A 14,486-nucleotide genomic window follows, 5' to 3' on the forward strand; every position below is an offset into this window, starting at 1 on the left:
GCAAAAGAATACGACAGTCGTCGTCGGCAGCCGTCCGTCTCGAGAGACGATGGTGTAGCTTCTCAAGAGTCTATCTGCACCGCCGAGAATGGCTGTGCAGTCTGACTCGGGAGTGACATGGTAGTATCTGTCTCCCGTGTTGAATCAACATCTTGCGATGACGCTGAAGCTACAGAGCCTGGGCAGGGTGATATGGAGGGTCTGCTGTTGCCCATGCAGCAGACCCCCCCTCTCTTCGCAGCTTAAGGGTCCAAGGGAAAGACGGAGTCAATACAGCTTGGCTTCAGGTGCGCCGCAGGAGTTGCCGGTGTTGACTACAATGTCAAACCGCCTTAGGGACTCCGGCTCCGGATTTTCTGTCGGGGTTTACTCCCTTAGCCTTTCCCCTGAAGAGGTATGCCGCAAGGCAGCGGAGGTTTTTTGGAGTCAGAGTTTTCCTTCTCAGTACAAATGCAAAATTGGGTATCAAATTGAAAATCAGAATGAGAAACCTCACCAAATCACCGCAGTGGTTCGATGAGCTGACATACCCCTAAGGCATCCCCCGGCGTTTCCGGCATCACGAGACCTGAATCCCCAGATGGTAACTGCACACACCTTAAGGATGAAGTTTGCCACAGGCGAGCTTCTGACTTGGCCCATGTCAGGCCCTGTTCCTCTCCCACTGTCCGCGAACTTCCAACGATGGTGACAACTTCTGTTCCTATGCCTTCCTGTCACTATACTGGGTATGCAGGCTCAGCGGGTGGGTGAGGAACACGTCCGGAGATCCATTTCGACCCTGAGGTGAGTAACAATAACCTCACTACACATGGAAGTATCTGCAAACGAGTATGTTCCGCTGCAGAAACAGACAGTAGCGCTTATTAATTGCAGGTAAAAGACCTTACTTTTGCAGACTTTACAAAAAGCACGAGCACAGAACACATTGTGAGGGTCCCTTCCCAGGCCTCAGAAGTGAGGGGTCTTGAAGCTTAAGCTTCACCCACTTCGCAGCAGATCTGTGAAATTCTCGGAAGGGGAACCGACGGAAGGGTTAAATGTGCTCTGAGGAGAGCTGGAGGGGACAAGTGTGAGAGGCTGGCACTGGGGCGGTGGCCCTGGAGCCTTCCTGGGCTGAGACCAGGTGCCCCCCCCGCCCCCCCAGGCTGCTTCACTGGTAGGGAAGCACTCAAGGTGATTCTAACATGCAGCAAATGGAGCCTCAAACATTTGTGCAGAGCTTGTTAAAACAGACGTCTGGGCTCTACTCCAAGATTTTTCTTCATTCTGTGGGTCTGGGACGGGACACCAGAATCTGCACGGCTGTGGATTCGGCGCCGCTGCAGGTGAGAACGCCCCGCAGCGCCACGGTCAGAGGCCTCGAAGGAAGCAGCAGCAAACCTAAGCGGAGCCCCCCCCCAGCCAAGACCGACTGCTCTCGTCTGCGGCCCCTTTTCCTCTGTGGCCATAATCTCTCCTGCACGGGACCTGCCACGTGCCCGCCGTGGGCCTGCCGCGGCATCCGCGGCCGTCTTCCCTCCACCCATCTGGTCTGGGTTGGCTCAGCCCACGGTCGTTCTTAAACCAACCGCTGGAGACGGAGAGAGGGCACACCTGGCTACTCCCAGGGATGTGCCACCTGGGGCAGAGGAACAGACAAACGCATTGTTAAGAACCGTAGGTAAGGGGAAAGGTGAACTCGAGTTCTCTCTCGGGAGTAGAGGGGGAGAGGGAAATGGGATCTGAGGAATCCGGAGGTGCTCAGAAGCACTGATGACTGATTACTGTAGCGGGTGCAGGGCTTGCACTGTAAACGGGCCTTTCACGTTTTATCGGAGCGGTTTGTGTGAACACGTATGTGTATACATGTGCACGCACACACTTCCGGTCCTAGGAAGAGCCATCGATATCAACGGCTGGCAACGGGTACAAGAATGTGATTCCCACAGAGGCCGAGGGCCACGGGTTCTCCAAGACGGTATGGACACAGCAAGGGAGGCCTTCAGGGCACAAGTCCCATCTTTCCCTGCTGATGACACTCGCACCCACCAACTTTAGCCTCTTGTGTCCCGGCACCTCCAGGGCTGCCCCAGGACACTGAAGCATGAAGGATCACAGACCCACTAATCCCGGTGAACAACAGTGACTGCTACAGACAATTCTCCTTCGCCGTTTCCATTCTTACCAAGTTTTATTCCCAGAAAAGGGGGGAGGGGGGTAGAAAGGCCCATGAAGAGCAGTCACCGCTCAACTTACAGAAAGACGAGGGCCCGATCAGAGGCTACCATCCCTCTTTCCCACCGTCCAGGTTCAAAAGCCAACACGTGCTCACTGTGGAAGAGGGCGGCTGAAATGGGGCTCAAAAGATTTATAAAACCCCCAATTCTGTCTTCCATTTATCCTTTTCTTTTTGTTCTTTTTCTTTCTTCTCACGCTCAGCCTTAGCTTCTTCTTCCTCGTGTTTTTTGATCAGCTGTTCCACTTCCTTCTGTCCGAGGACTCCGATGACCGTCTTTCCATTCTCTCTGGTTGGCGTGGCAATTTCCACTGGGGGAAAACACACACACGCACGGCTGCATTACGGGGCGCACTCGGCACGCACAGGCGACCTGTTCAACCCCCCCCCCCTTGTTGGCCTTCGCTCACCACCCCTTCGTGTTTTGTGCTTCATATGATTCACGGATACTTTTATTCACGTTTTTGCGTCAACAATCTTTCTTCTCCTCACCCATTCCAATCTTCTAAGCTGCTGTTTTGTCCCTTCCTTAGAAAAAGTCCCACGAGCCAAGTGCCCGAGCCAACCCGCTGTAAGCTGTGCTGACCAGAAGGAACCGCAATTTCCTCGTAGGAACCTCTCCGACACGGTCCAGGAAACTGACCGAATCAGAGGAGGGGACATAACCTACCCTTTTCAGCAGAGAGCTTGCTCACGTCCATGGTCTTGTCGAGGACTTTGACAGCTAAAGCAAGTGCTGACTTCTTTGTAGTCTTGTTTTAACATAGACACAGCTGCCTACGAAGCAGAAATAATCATCAAAAAGAACGTCCTTTAAATGTCTGCATTTTTCAGGAACGTGGACTGGGCAGAAGACTGATGCCTGAATTATTATTAGCATGTAACCAATGTAAGCAATTATGCTGGGGGGCAGGGGGACATGGGATGGGGTGGAGGGGGAGTGTCGACACTCTGTGAATGGAATCTTTAACCCGGGGCCTCAGACCTCCAAGACTTTGTGATAGAATTCAAGGGGATTATCAACCAGGATATGAAAAAAACTGTATCTTATTTCAACAACTTGCCTTTGAAAATTACTATTTCCTTTTGTTACAAACGTAGGCAATAAACCCCAGTGGTATTAGCAGAACCTGCGACTGCATCACCAATAGCAATCACAGGTGCTAAAGTTGTTGCAGCTATCTTAAAATACCGTTTACATTCATCGCCGTTGCAAAATCACGTTAGGTACCTATTGCTAGGTTTTACAACAACACAAATACTCACGGCGCTGTTATTTCCAATGCATGCGGCCTTCCATACCCCGTAATTTCCGCTTGGGTTGCTCTGATAGAGCTGAAAGCCGTAACCCTAACCCTAACCTAACCCTAAACCCTAACCCCTAACCCGACCCTGACCCTGACCTGACCCTGACCCGACCCCAACCCCAGGCACTGTAGGGCAGTGGGGTTGTCAGTGGGAGTTCACCTCCCAGGCTGGCGGGTGGGCGGCTCCTTAGGGTCTCCTGCTTCACCTGTCTTGGAAGCCAGGCCACCCACCGCCATGCCACTGAGCAGGGCCTCTGGATCTTGGGGTGTCTACTAGAGCCTGCTAGGACACTTGGGAAAGTCTGTGACACAGACACAGGAAGCCTGACCCTTGGGGAGGCCCAGGGTCCTTAAAGATTCCCAGGAGGCATGGTTTGCCCCTAGAGGGTATTCCCTGTGAGGAGCAGTCATGAAGGCTGGAGTGGCCTGGGTTGTGTGTGCACAGGTGTTTGGGCATGTGGCGTGTGGGCACAGGATGGGGCCCCTGGGCCGTGGGGAGCCTGTCTCAACTACTGCAGGGCTGTTGTGAAGTGGACCCTGGGGCTCCTGCCAGATGGTGCCCAGCTCGCCAGGGCTGGGAAGCTGCCTGGTGGTTGGCCGGCACCTGACCTCTGTGCCACCACCGGGGGCCTGACTCTGAGGGAGTCTGTGGGTGGCCTCAGCCGAGGTCTCCCCCTCAGGACTCCCAGGACACCCCTCCTGGTCTTCATGCTGGAGGCCTGTTGCCCAGCCCTGTGGTCACAGAGCACACTGAGCCAGTGTGTGTGTGCTGGGAGAGGGTGAGTGCTGGCTCTCCGGAGGGTGAGTGCTGGGGGAGGGTGAGTGCTGGCTCGCAGGAGGGTGACTGCTGGGGGAGGCTGAGTGCTGGCTGGGGGAGGGTGAGTGCTGGGGGAGGGTGAGTGCTGGCTCGCAGGAGGGTGACTGCTGGGGGAGGGTGAGTGCTGGGGGAGGGTGAGTGCTGTGCGCTCTTGGGAGGCTGAGTGCCGGCTCCCCTGAGGGTGAGTGCGCGCCCAGGAGGGTGAGTGCTGCGCGCTCGCGGGAGGGTGAGTGCCAGCTTGCCGGAGGGTGAGAGTGCGCTCCGCAGAGTGTGAGTATGCACTCCCCGGAGTGTGAGTGTGAGTGCGCACTCCCGGGAGTGTGAGTGTGAGTGCGCACTCCCCGGAGTGTGAGTATGAGTGCACACTCCCCGGAGTGTGAGTGCGCGCCCAGGAGGGTGAGTGCTGCGCACTCCCGGGACAGTGAGAGTGCGCTCCTCAGACTGAGTGCATGCTCCCCAGAGTGTGTGAATGCACACTCCCCGGAGTGTGAGTGTAAGTGCGCACTCCCCGGAGTGTGAGTGTGAGTGCGCACTCCCCGGAGTGTGAGTGCGCGCCCAGGAGGGTGAGTGCTGCGCACTCCCGGGACAGTGAGAGTGCGCTCCTCAGACTGTGAGTGCATGCTCCCCGGAGTGTGTGAGTGCGCACTCCCCGGAGTGTGAGTGTGAGTGCGCACTCCCCGGAGTGTGAGTGTCAGTGCGCACTCCCCGGAGTGTGAGTGCGCGCCCAGGAGGGTGAGTGCTGCGCACTCGCGGGAGCGTGAGTGCCAGCTCGCCGGAGGGTGAGTGCTGCGCACTCCCGGGATGCCGAGAGTGCGCTCCTCAGACTGTGAGTGCATGCTCCCCGGAGCGTGTGAGTGCGCACTCCCCGGAGTGTGAGTGTGAGTGCGCACTCCCGGGAGTGTGAGTGCGCGCCCGGGAAGGTGAGTGCTGCGGTGAGTGCTGCGCGCTCGCGGGAGGTTGAGAGCGCGCTCTCCGGAGGGTGACCTGGTCACCGTAACTCAGAGATCTGCTCAGCGGTAGAGGTAGCTGCAGACCTAGTAAGCAAGACTTAGCTACCTAGTATCAGGAACCGAGTTCCGTGGTGGTTACCTTATTAGCAATACCAGGCTTCCTGGTGACCAATGCCAGGATACAGGCTGACAAGGAATTACCTGTAGTTCCCACAGTTGTCCACCAGATGGCAGCACTGAGACAGACAGTGTGCAGTAGTGGGCAGCAGCGCTGTCCACTGATGTGCGCTGAAGAGTTCCCCTGGTGCATGCAGCAGCAGGCCACGCAGGTGTGGCTCAGCGGAGTAAGTGGCCGCCCGGTAACCCGAGAGCCTGGTGTTTGAGTACGGGGCTTGCCCTAAGTGCTCTTTTTGCCTCAGCGTGAAGAGAAGGAACAGAAGGAAAGGAAGGCTATTGCTGGAATGTCCCCTCATCTTTCATCACCACATAATTCTTTTGAAATCAGGAACAGCCGTTTACTGAGTATTTGTTACAGAAACAGAGGAGTCCAAAAACAAACCCCACAGTTTGCGGCTGGGAGATAGGGAAAATGAAGCAGCTTTCAGAATGTCTCCACACGCCTGAGGCTGGTGGCTGGTGTCTTTCATTATGCAAAATTGCTTGGATGCTTTTAAGGCCTCAGGTGGGTGGGCCTTACTGTTATATGAGATGTTAAAGGGACTGGTTTAAAAAAACAGAAGCTAGGGAGATGAAACAAAGGCAAACTAAATAGGCAACGAGAGTGGAAAAGGAACTGTGGGTACGGGAAGCATATTGGGGGGAGGTCAACAGGGAGGGGGAATGGGGAAAGGGAGGGAGATGATATAGGAATTGGAGATCAAGGTAGGAGGGAATGGAATAGACGGAGAGAGGTTGGGAGGAACTGTATGCACAACTAATGGACATAATCTAAAAGGGGGGGACAACTGGAGGGAGGGGGGCCACCGGGTGGAGGGGAGCAGAGGGAAGGGAAATTGGCACAAATGTAATATTTTAATCAATAAAACACATTAAATCTGAAAAAAAAATATGGCAATTTGAAATTTTGAGCATCATTTTCACTAGAGTCTAGATATGTTTCTGCCAACTATTTGTTTACTCTCTTCCCAATGCCCCTTACTCTCACTATCATAAAGAAACCTGAAATAAAAGAGCCTAAGGCATCGATTTGGTCTTGAATTCAGTATCCATACAGGCCCTTTCTTCTCCCTCTGATATCCACACTCCTCCGGTATTTCCAGGGGCTGTTGAAGTGTTACTTAGATTCATACATGTGGAAATATATCAAAGCCCTTAAAATTAAATAAATGCATCTTATCTTTTAATATGTGACTCTCACATTGAAGGCAATCTCCAGACCACCATTAAGCAATGAATCTAGTTTGAAGGAATTGTCCACAACGACTAGTTTGCTGACTGCGAGTGGCTCAGAGCACGCCCAGAAACCCGTGGCCCCTCCTGGACAAGCAAGGACCTCTGGAGAGCGCTCTAGACGAAAATTGGGTAAGATAGAATCACTTGGACACTACAGCTCCTCTAAGTCCTCTGGAATGGATGATAAGTATGGCCTAGGTGTGTGGGGCAAACTTGGGATAGTCCTGGGTTTAAGCTGGATGAAGCTGACACTGAAGTCAGCACTGGAGCTTTGGGCTGATCTTATAAATTCTCTTAGCTCCTGAATGCTGATGTGTAAAGTCAAGATAAGGACACATCATTCATATGTTGTTTGAAAGCATTACATTAAATTTAAAACTATTGACATGTGTGAGTTGTCCAATAAACCCACCTGTGATAATAGCGACCCGACCGTACATCCCTGGTGTAGTATGCTCAGGCCTTTGCTTAATGCTGACATGTAATGTGCCCTCAATCAATATTTTATAACCGAGTGAAGGTTAGGAAGTTACACCTGATCATGGGACGATCTAGAAACTGACATTGAATCCTCCATCTCTAGTCACTGTGGACTTAGTCTCTCTGAACCAGTAGTGAATGGAGGGAAATACCAGAGTACGTAGAAAGAACGGGTGATGCTTTCAGGGGAGGAGATTGTGTGCTTTCTGACAAAACAGAGACTGACACTCCAGACCCCACCAACCTAGCTCGCCTGCTCTTCTTCCTCAAACTCAGACCCCAAGAGAAAGGAGGTTGACATGAAGATGTACAGCCTACGAGAAAGAAAGGGCCATGTGTACCGAGAGGTCAGCAAGCCCCAGGATGATGACTTCCTCTGTGAGTGACCCTTCCAAAGGGGCACGTTATGTCTGGCTACATAATTTCATCTAGCCACTTGGTCCCCAAATCATTCCGTTCCTCCAGTGACCAGGAGAGCAGGATGGAGCCTCAGTGAGGTGAGGGCCTGCGCTCTCTTTGAAGCTCTCTGTATTCAGAAACCCCTAACCCCTGTTCTTCTCGCCTCCAGATTGTGAGAAGTGTCAGAAGTTCTTCACTGACAGCTGTGCTGTGCACGGGCCCCCTACGTTTGTAAAAGATCATGCAGTGGACAAGGGGCATCCCGACCGCTCAGCCCTCACTCTACCGCCTGGGCTGAGAATTGCAACATCAGGCATCCCTGAGGCTGGGCTTGGAGTGTGGAATGAGGCTTCCGATCTGCCTGTGGGTCTGCACTTTGGCCCTTATGAGGGTCGCATCACAGACGATGAAGAGGCTGCCAACGGTGGATACTCCTGGCTGGTGAGAGAAGTGTTTACCTCTTACCCTGCCCTCTGGCTTCCGACATCCTTCCTGAGGCCTGGTGGGACCTCACCTTCTACATGCTAGACATGGATGGGGATCAATAATATGGTTAGCTCTGTGTACTGAATGGGCTTTGCATGAACGGGAAGCTCCTCCTGTTTAAGGATCAGAAGGTACCCCTGGCTGTTGTGACTCAGTGGACTGAGTGCCGGCCTGTGAACCGAAGTGTCGCCGGTTCGATTCCCAGTCAGCACGTGAGGGGTAACCACACGTGGATGTTTCTCTCCTTCTCTTTCTCCTTCCCTCCCCCTCTCTCTAAAAATAAATAAATTCTTTAAAAACAAAAGGACCAGAGGGTAACTGGGAGCAAAGTGGTACACACACAAGGCACTGGCTCCTCCCTTATAGGCTCCTGCTCTGATGGGACAGGCTCATATGTGTACATGATGAGTAAGAAAAATATCCTGATGACTAAGAAAAATATCCTGTGGTCGCAACTGGCGGTTGAATCCCCGTGTGAGCTGAAAGAGCTTCGATGACAGTATAGTGAAATAATTCTTCTGTTACCTCCCCACCAAAAAAAGCCTTTAACTTCTTCTCCTGAAACGCAGATCACCAAAGGCAGAAACTGCTATGAGTATGTGGATGGGAAGGACAAATCCTGGGCCAACTGGGTGAGGTACGGTCGATCAATTTCTGGGTGCCCGAGAGGACTCTTGTCTGCCACAGGCTTTCCCTGTCATCCTGCCCCCTTGGTGGCCTCCCTCAATCCTGTTTCTTTTGTTCTCCACATGGGATTCTTTCATATCAGGAGACATTTAGGAAAAAAGGAGATAAAAATACAGTGTACACCCTCAAAATATAAAGATGTATGCTAGACAAACCTTGGACAATGGGGGAAAGAAACCTTGAAGAGCCTAGATGTACTGGAATACTGGATTATACTTTACTTCATCTAACATTAATTAAGCACTTACTATGGTTCCAGTTTAGACCAAGTTATTTATTACTTAAAGAGATCACACAACCCGTGTCCTTATGAAGGACTTACTGCAGACAGACATTAAATGATTGCTTTTAGAAGTATATGAGTACACTTTTCCTACCTTTACAGAAGTGCACAGTGCCAAGATAGGCTAAACCAAGGACAGCCCAGCAAAGCAGCCCAGCATCACCTCTAACTAGAGCTGCATTCTCAGGCCTGCAGATGAGTGGTCATGAGCCCCTTGCACGAGCGGCTCTTTTTTTTTTTTTTTAATCAGGGAAAAGAGAATGTGAATCAACTATCATTGCTCTGTTATCTTGCTGAGACAGAGAGGCCTCCAGGTTTCTATGGGAACCTTGGGGGGACAAGTTAATTTTACCCCAAGAAAAGTATGCAATGATTGGAGAAAGACCTCTCAAGAGAAGATAGACTTGGGATGAGTATTGAATGATGTGAGATAATCTAGAAGCAGAGTCTAGATCAAGCACCAGGTTCTCTGGTGTGAAACAGAACTCGACTTAGCGTTTAGAGAAGCTAGAGGGAGCTGCGTTTCATGGCCAATCGGGGTGTATCTTAAGTCTGGAACTGGGCTTTGGGAAATGGTCTTAGGCAAGATGAGCCCCGTGAGCAGGACTTGGAGACAGATATTCATATGACATCTGACAGAGGCTCAGATGTTGAACAGAAGGCTCCCCGGGAGCACTGGGGGGAGTGGGTGACATCAAAGCCCGAGGGCCTTAAGCATCAGTGAGGAGCTGGACGTGGATGTGACAGGTAGCGGGATCTCACTGCTGTGTTTTTCTTTCCCTTCCTCTCCCTCAATCACAGGTATGTGAACTGTGCCCGGGATGATGAAGAACAGAACCTGGGGGCCTTTCAGTATCACAGGCAGATTTTCTACCGAACCTGCCAGGTCGTCAGGCCAGGCTGTGAACTGCTGGTCTGGTACGGGGATGAGTACGGCCAGGAGCTGGGCATCAAGTGGGGCAGCAAGTGGAAGACAGAGCTCGCGGCCAGGAGAGGTGGGCACCGCTGTTCTCCTTCAAGACAGAAGTAAAAGAGAGAACTCTCATAGAAATGTTCACAGTCCAACTCCACTCTAAAGTCAGTACAATTTCAAGTCAGATGCTTCAGAAATCAAGGAGTCATTTCATATGCATTTGACTCCTAGGAACAATTTTTATTTTCTTTCTGTTCCAATTTTTAAAATGCTTCATGCACTGAATACACAACAGCATATAGTGCTGAAAGGCTTAGAGGCCAAAAAACCCAAGTTTTAAAGAAGATTTTAATTATTTATTTTTAGAGAGAAGGGAAGGGGGGGCGGGGAGAGAGAGAGAGAGAGAGAGAGAGAGAGAGAGAAACATCAATGTGTGAGAAAAACGTCTCTCATTGACTCTTGTACGCACCCTGACCTGACTGGGGACTAAACACTCAACCCATCCATGAGCCCTGACCAGCGATCAAACCCATGACCTTTAAATTTGTGGGACAACACCCGACCAACTGAGCCACCATGGACAGAGCAAAAAAAAGTTTTTAAACACTAACCAACTCTCTCACCAAAGCAGATTTTTTCTAACCTTTTTATAGCTGTTTCTTCTTACTTTCCTCTGTATTTCTAGATGAAATGTGTATGTTAATATGCACTTATTCATTATTTCAGGTAGTTGTCCTGTGAGTTCTTACTCTGTGCCACACAGAGTTCTGGGAACTGGAGATACCGATTAGCATAAAGATGAGAATCGCTGCTCTTGAGCAGCTGACGGGCGAAGGAGGGAAACTCAGGGACGGATGCTTGCATGTGCACAATATCACACAACGATTAGTGCTTTAGGGAAAAGGAATCCACAACCAAGTACCTGGGGATCACTGCGAACGGAGGGTGCAGTGTGGCTGGTGCTCAGGGAGGGTCCTTTGCATGGAGAACACTTAGAACAATACCTGTGGGCAAAGGGTCCCAGGTAGAGGGGCAGCTAGTGCAGAGAAGGAGAGGGGGGGTTTGAGCTGGCTGAGGGACACTCGGTCTCGACCTCAACATGGAGGGTAACAATGCAAATCAGATACAGGTCCAGCAGCTGGAAACACAGGGTCCATGATCCAAGCTGAGCCACTTGGACGTTCCTTTGCAAGATGGGACAACTGTGCTGTTTTCAGCTGCAGCGTGAGCATGAGAGAGTGATGGCCGGAAAGCCCTGCAGAGGCCAGGGCATGACTCTGTTCTAAAATTAGGCTTTGTTAAATTTTGGAAAATCAACTTCAGTGGAATCCCACAGTGATGACTTCATTTACAAGTGAGAGAAGATGCAGATGGGCTGCAGGGGTATGGGAGTCGGGTGTGTTGGAACTGTGGTTGGATAACTATTTTAAAACAGGACTTCCTAGTGTATTTGAAATGGGCTAACACTGAATGAAATAAAGTGTGAATACTTGGTGTGAGGCTGAGGAAGGACATGTTTTTATTTTATAATTTCAGAGAACCGAGAGAAGCAATTGCTAGGTGGGGCCTGTGGTTTCTCTCTTTACTATGACTTACTTAGAAGATACACGTACATGGAAAAGGTCACTGCAGTTCCATCCACACAAGGAGAGGAACAGCCTCTGATGCTACTTGAAAGTCCCTAGTCTGGCCTATGTGCAGGCACGACCCATGATACGGGCTTTCTGCTTTCTGAAAACATTGCAGTGCATAGAAATTAAAAGAAAAATACGAACAGTGTGGGGGACAGAGCTTGCGTTGTCAACACTATAAGAATGCTTGGCGAGACAGGTCTTCTCAGGAGACCAAGTGTGCAGCTGAGGCAGCCTTGTCCATGTCACTGCTGACCAAAACCTTCTCTTTCAGCAGAACCAAAGCCAGAGGTCCACCCATGTCCCTCCTGCTCTCTCGCCTTCTCCAGTGAGAAATTCCTCAGCCAACATGTGAAACGCAGTCACCCCTCTCAGATTCTCCCGGGAACATCTGCAAGAAAACACCTCCAGTCAGAGGACCGCAGCCCAGCGGAGCAGAGTCAGCAGCAGCAGCACCATGCCATTACACACAGTTGGAAGGACACAGGGGAAGGTCGAGAGGCCAAAGAAAGGTCCAAACCTTTGCTTAAAAGGATCAGGCAAAGGAGGGTTTCAGGGGCATTGTCGAAACCTCCTGATAAACAAATGGGAAGCTTGAGTGAGCATGAGGGGATGATGGAGGAAGAGCTCAGCACAGGCCAGAAGGCGAATCCAGAGGACACAGAGAAATTATTCATGGAAGTAGGAGCGTCAAGAATTGTAACAATCAAATATGGAGGGTGTGGGCAAGGCTTCAATGACAGGTTACAGCTCAGCAGACACCAGAAGATACACTCAGGGGAGAAGCCCTATGTTTGCAGGGAGTGTGAGCGAGGCTTTGCACGTAAGTCACATCTCATCTCACACCACAGGACACACTCAGGGGAGAAGCCCTATGTTTGCAGGGAGGGTAAGTCATTAGCACCTTGATAGCCATAGGGCAAATGCAGCCTCCACGCACTTTACACCCCAGCCCTGAGGGCACTTCAGATAAGTATACCGGCCCTTGACTCTCCCCAAGAGTGTCATTTGTAAAGAAGTAACTGGTTAAACAAATCCTCTACTTTCATAACAAGAGATGAGATAGACAAACAGCTCCTTAAATGCTATGTAGATGTCAACACCAACCTCCTCCCTGTTTTTTGGCCTCTTGTTCTGAAACGTGTTGTCTCCATACAACTTTGAATCCCACTCGCCTTACTCCCCCCATCACTGAAAGCAGAGCCTTCCAGGAGGACCTCACAGAGCTAGTGCTCCCAGCCACAGAGACTCAGCTTCTGCAAAGGCCTGAGTCCAGAGTCAATCTGGTTAGGCTACCACCCAGGGAGCAGTATATGGGGGGTGGGGTGGCAAAAAAAACCCCAAGATGTATTTATAAAAAGTTGTGTATTTATTCTTACATATTTAACCTTCAGTCACCTTCAAAGTGCTCTCCATTTGATGCCATACACCTATCCAGACGTTTTTTCCACTGCTCAAAACAGTTTTGGGCCCTGGCTGGTGTGGCTCAGTGGATTGAGTAGCCAGCCTGTGAACCAAAGGGTTGCTGATTCAATTCCCACTCAGGAAACATGCCTGGGTTGTGGGCCAGGTCCCCAGTTGGGGATGAGCGAGAGGCAACCACACATGGATGTTTCTCTCCTTCTCTTTCTCCCTCCCTTCCCTTCTCTCTAGAAATAAAATAAACTAAAAATCTTTAAAAAAATAAAAGTTATAAAATACATTTCTAAATAACCCTCAAAAGAAATCACAATGGGAAGTTAAAGAATAATTTCAACACAAAAAAATTTATGCATTAACAATAAGGGCTTAATTATTAGGTGTCATCCCTAACATGTGCACTAGATGGCAGCAGAGAAGACCATTTCCTAGCAGTGTGCATCTGAGCACGGGGGTCATTCCACTCTGTCGGCATAGAAGGTCCTGCCACATCCGCTCGGAATTCTGAGTGCTGGGAGGGGTCTTCCCTGAGAGAGTATAGAACCCTGACGTATCAGATCTGGGCCCTGGGATTGTGGGGAGGCGTCTCACCTGAGAAAGTAGGGGGTTCTGTCATGTCACCTCTGAGTCCTCTGACCATGGGGACATGTTCCCTCACGTTAGAACTGGAGATCCTCTCACATCACTTCTAGATCCATTTAGTATAAAATGTGGACCCGCCTGAAAGAGTGTGAGGTCCTTTGGCATCGCCTCTGGGGCATGCGACTGTGGAGGAGTCCAACCTGAGAGATGAGAGGATCCTGGGGTGTGAGCTCTGAGTCCTGTGAGTGTCGGCAGGAGTCTTACCCGAGAGAGCAGGGGTCCTGTCACGTTGGCTCTGGGTCAGTATGTGGTTCTCACATCTTTGGATTTTAGGATTGAGAAGACTGCCTTCTTTAGTAATCAAAGACCTGGTTAAAACAATATAAAACAGAAACATATTTTAAGGACACATAGTATCTTCACTGTGTAGGCAGAAAATGTCTCATGCTATCTTATCTGCTGCTACACAATACAAGAAAACCGTCCTTTTAACAAAATAAAATAGAACCAAATTCTGCTTCTACATCACCTTACTTTTCTTATTTACAGTCATTTTCTTAATTAAATTTACTCTCATCGTATTCAGCTTCACCATCTCTAAAACCTCCTCTCTATATATTTCTCTTCACAAATCTTCTACCGCTTCCCTTTCAACATTCTGCTCTCATCCTGCTTGTCCTCTGTCTCGTTCTAAAACAACCAGCCGCACTTAGAACAAAATTACCCTATTTTTTTGCACTATAGGACACACTTGACCATAAGACGCACCTAGGTTTAGAGGAGGAAAACAAGAAAACAAAATATTATGAACCAAATGGTGGGCTAAAATATTTAATAAAATATAACAGAATAATATTTCAACCATGCAAAGTGAACGGCAGTTAACACCGGTATTAAGAAC

The 14,486-nt window shown here is 50.2% G+C and overlaps 1 protein-coding gene across 1 annotated transcript; it reads left to right on the top strand.

Annotated features, from left to right (window-relative positions):
- Nucleotides 1–7,490: 7,490 nt before the first annotated feature.
- LOC149990157 (histone-lysine N-methyltransferase PRDM9-like) lies at nt 7,491–13,511 on the top strand. Its single transcript, XM_090265629.1, has 6 exons — nt 7,491–7,563; nt 7,754–8,025; nt 8,640–8,707; nt 9,842–10,035; nt 11,862–12,096; nt 13,481–13,511. The coding sequence occupies exons 1-6, from the start codon at nt 7,491–7,493 to the stop codon at nt 13,509–13,511; spliced, it is 873 nt and encodes a 290-aa protein (XP_090121755.1).
- The last annotated feature ends 975 nt before the right edge of the window (nt 13,512–14,486 follow it).

Source organism: Furipterus horrens, unplaced genomic scaffold (genome assembly GCF_987537825.1).
Source record: "Furipterus horrens unplaced genomic scaffold, mFurHor1.1.pri manual_scaffold_21, whole genome shotgun sequence".
Taxonomy (NCBI): domain Eukaryota; kingdom Metazoa; phylum Chordata; class Mammalia; order Chiroptera; family Furipteridae; genus Furipterus; species Furipterus horrens.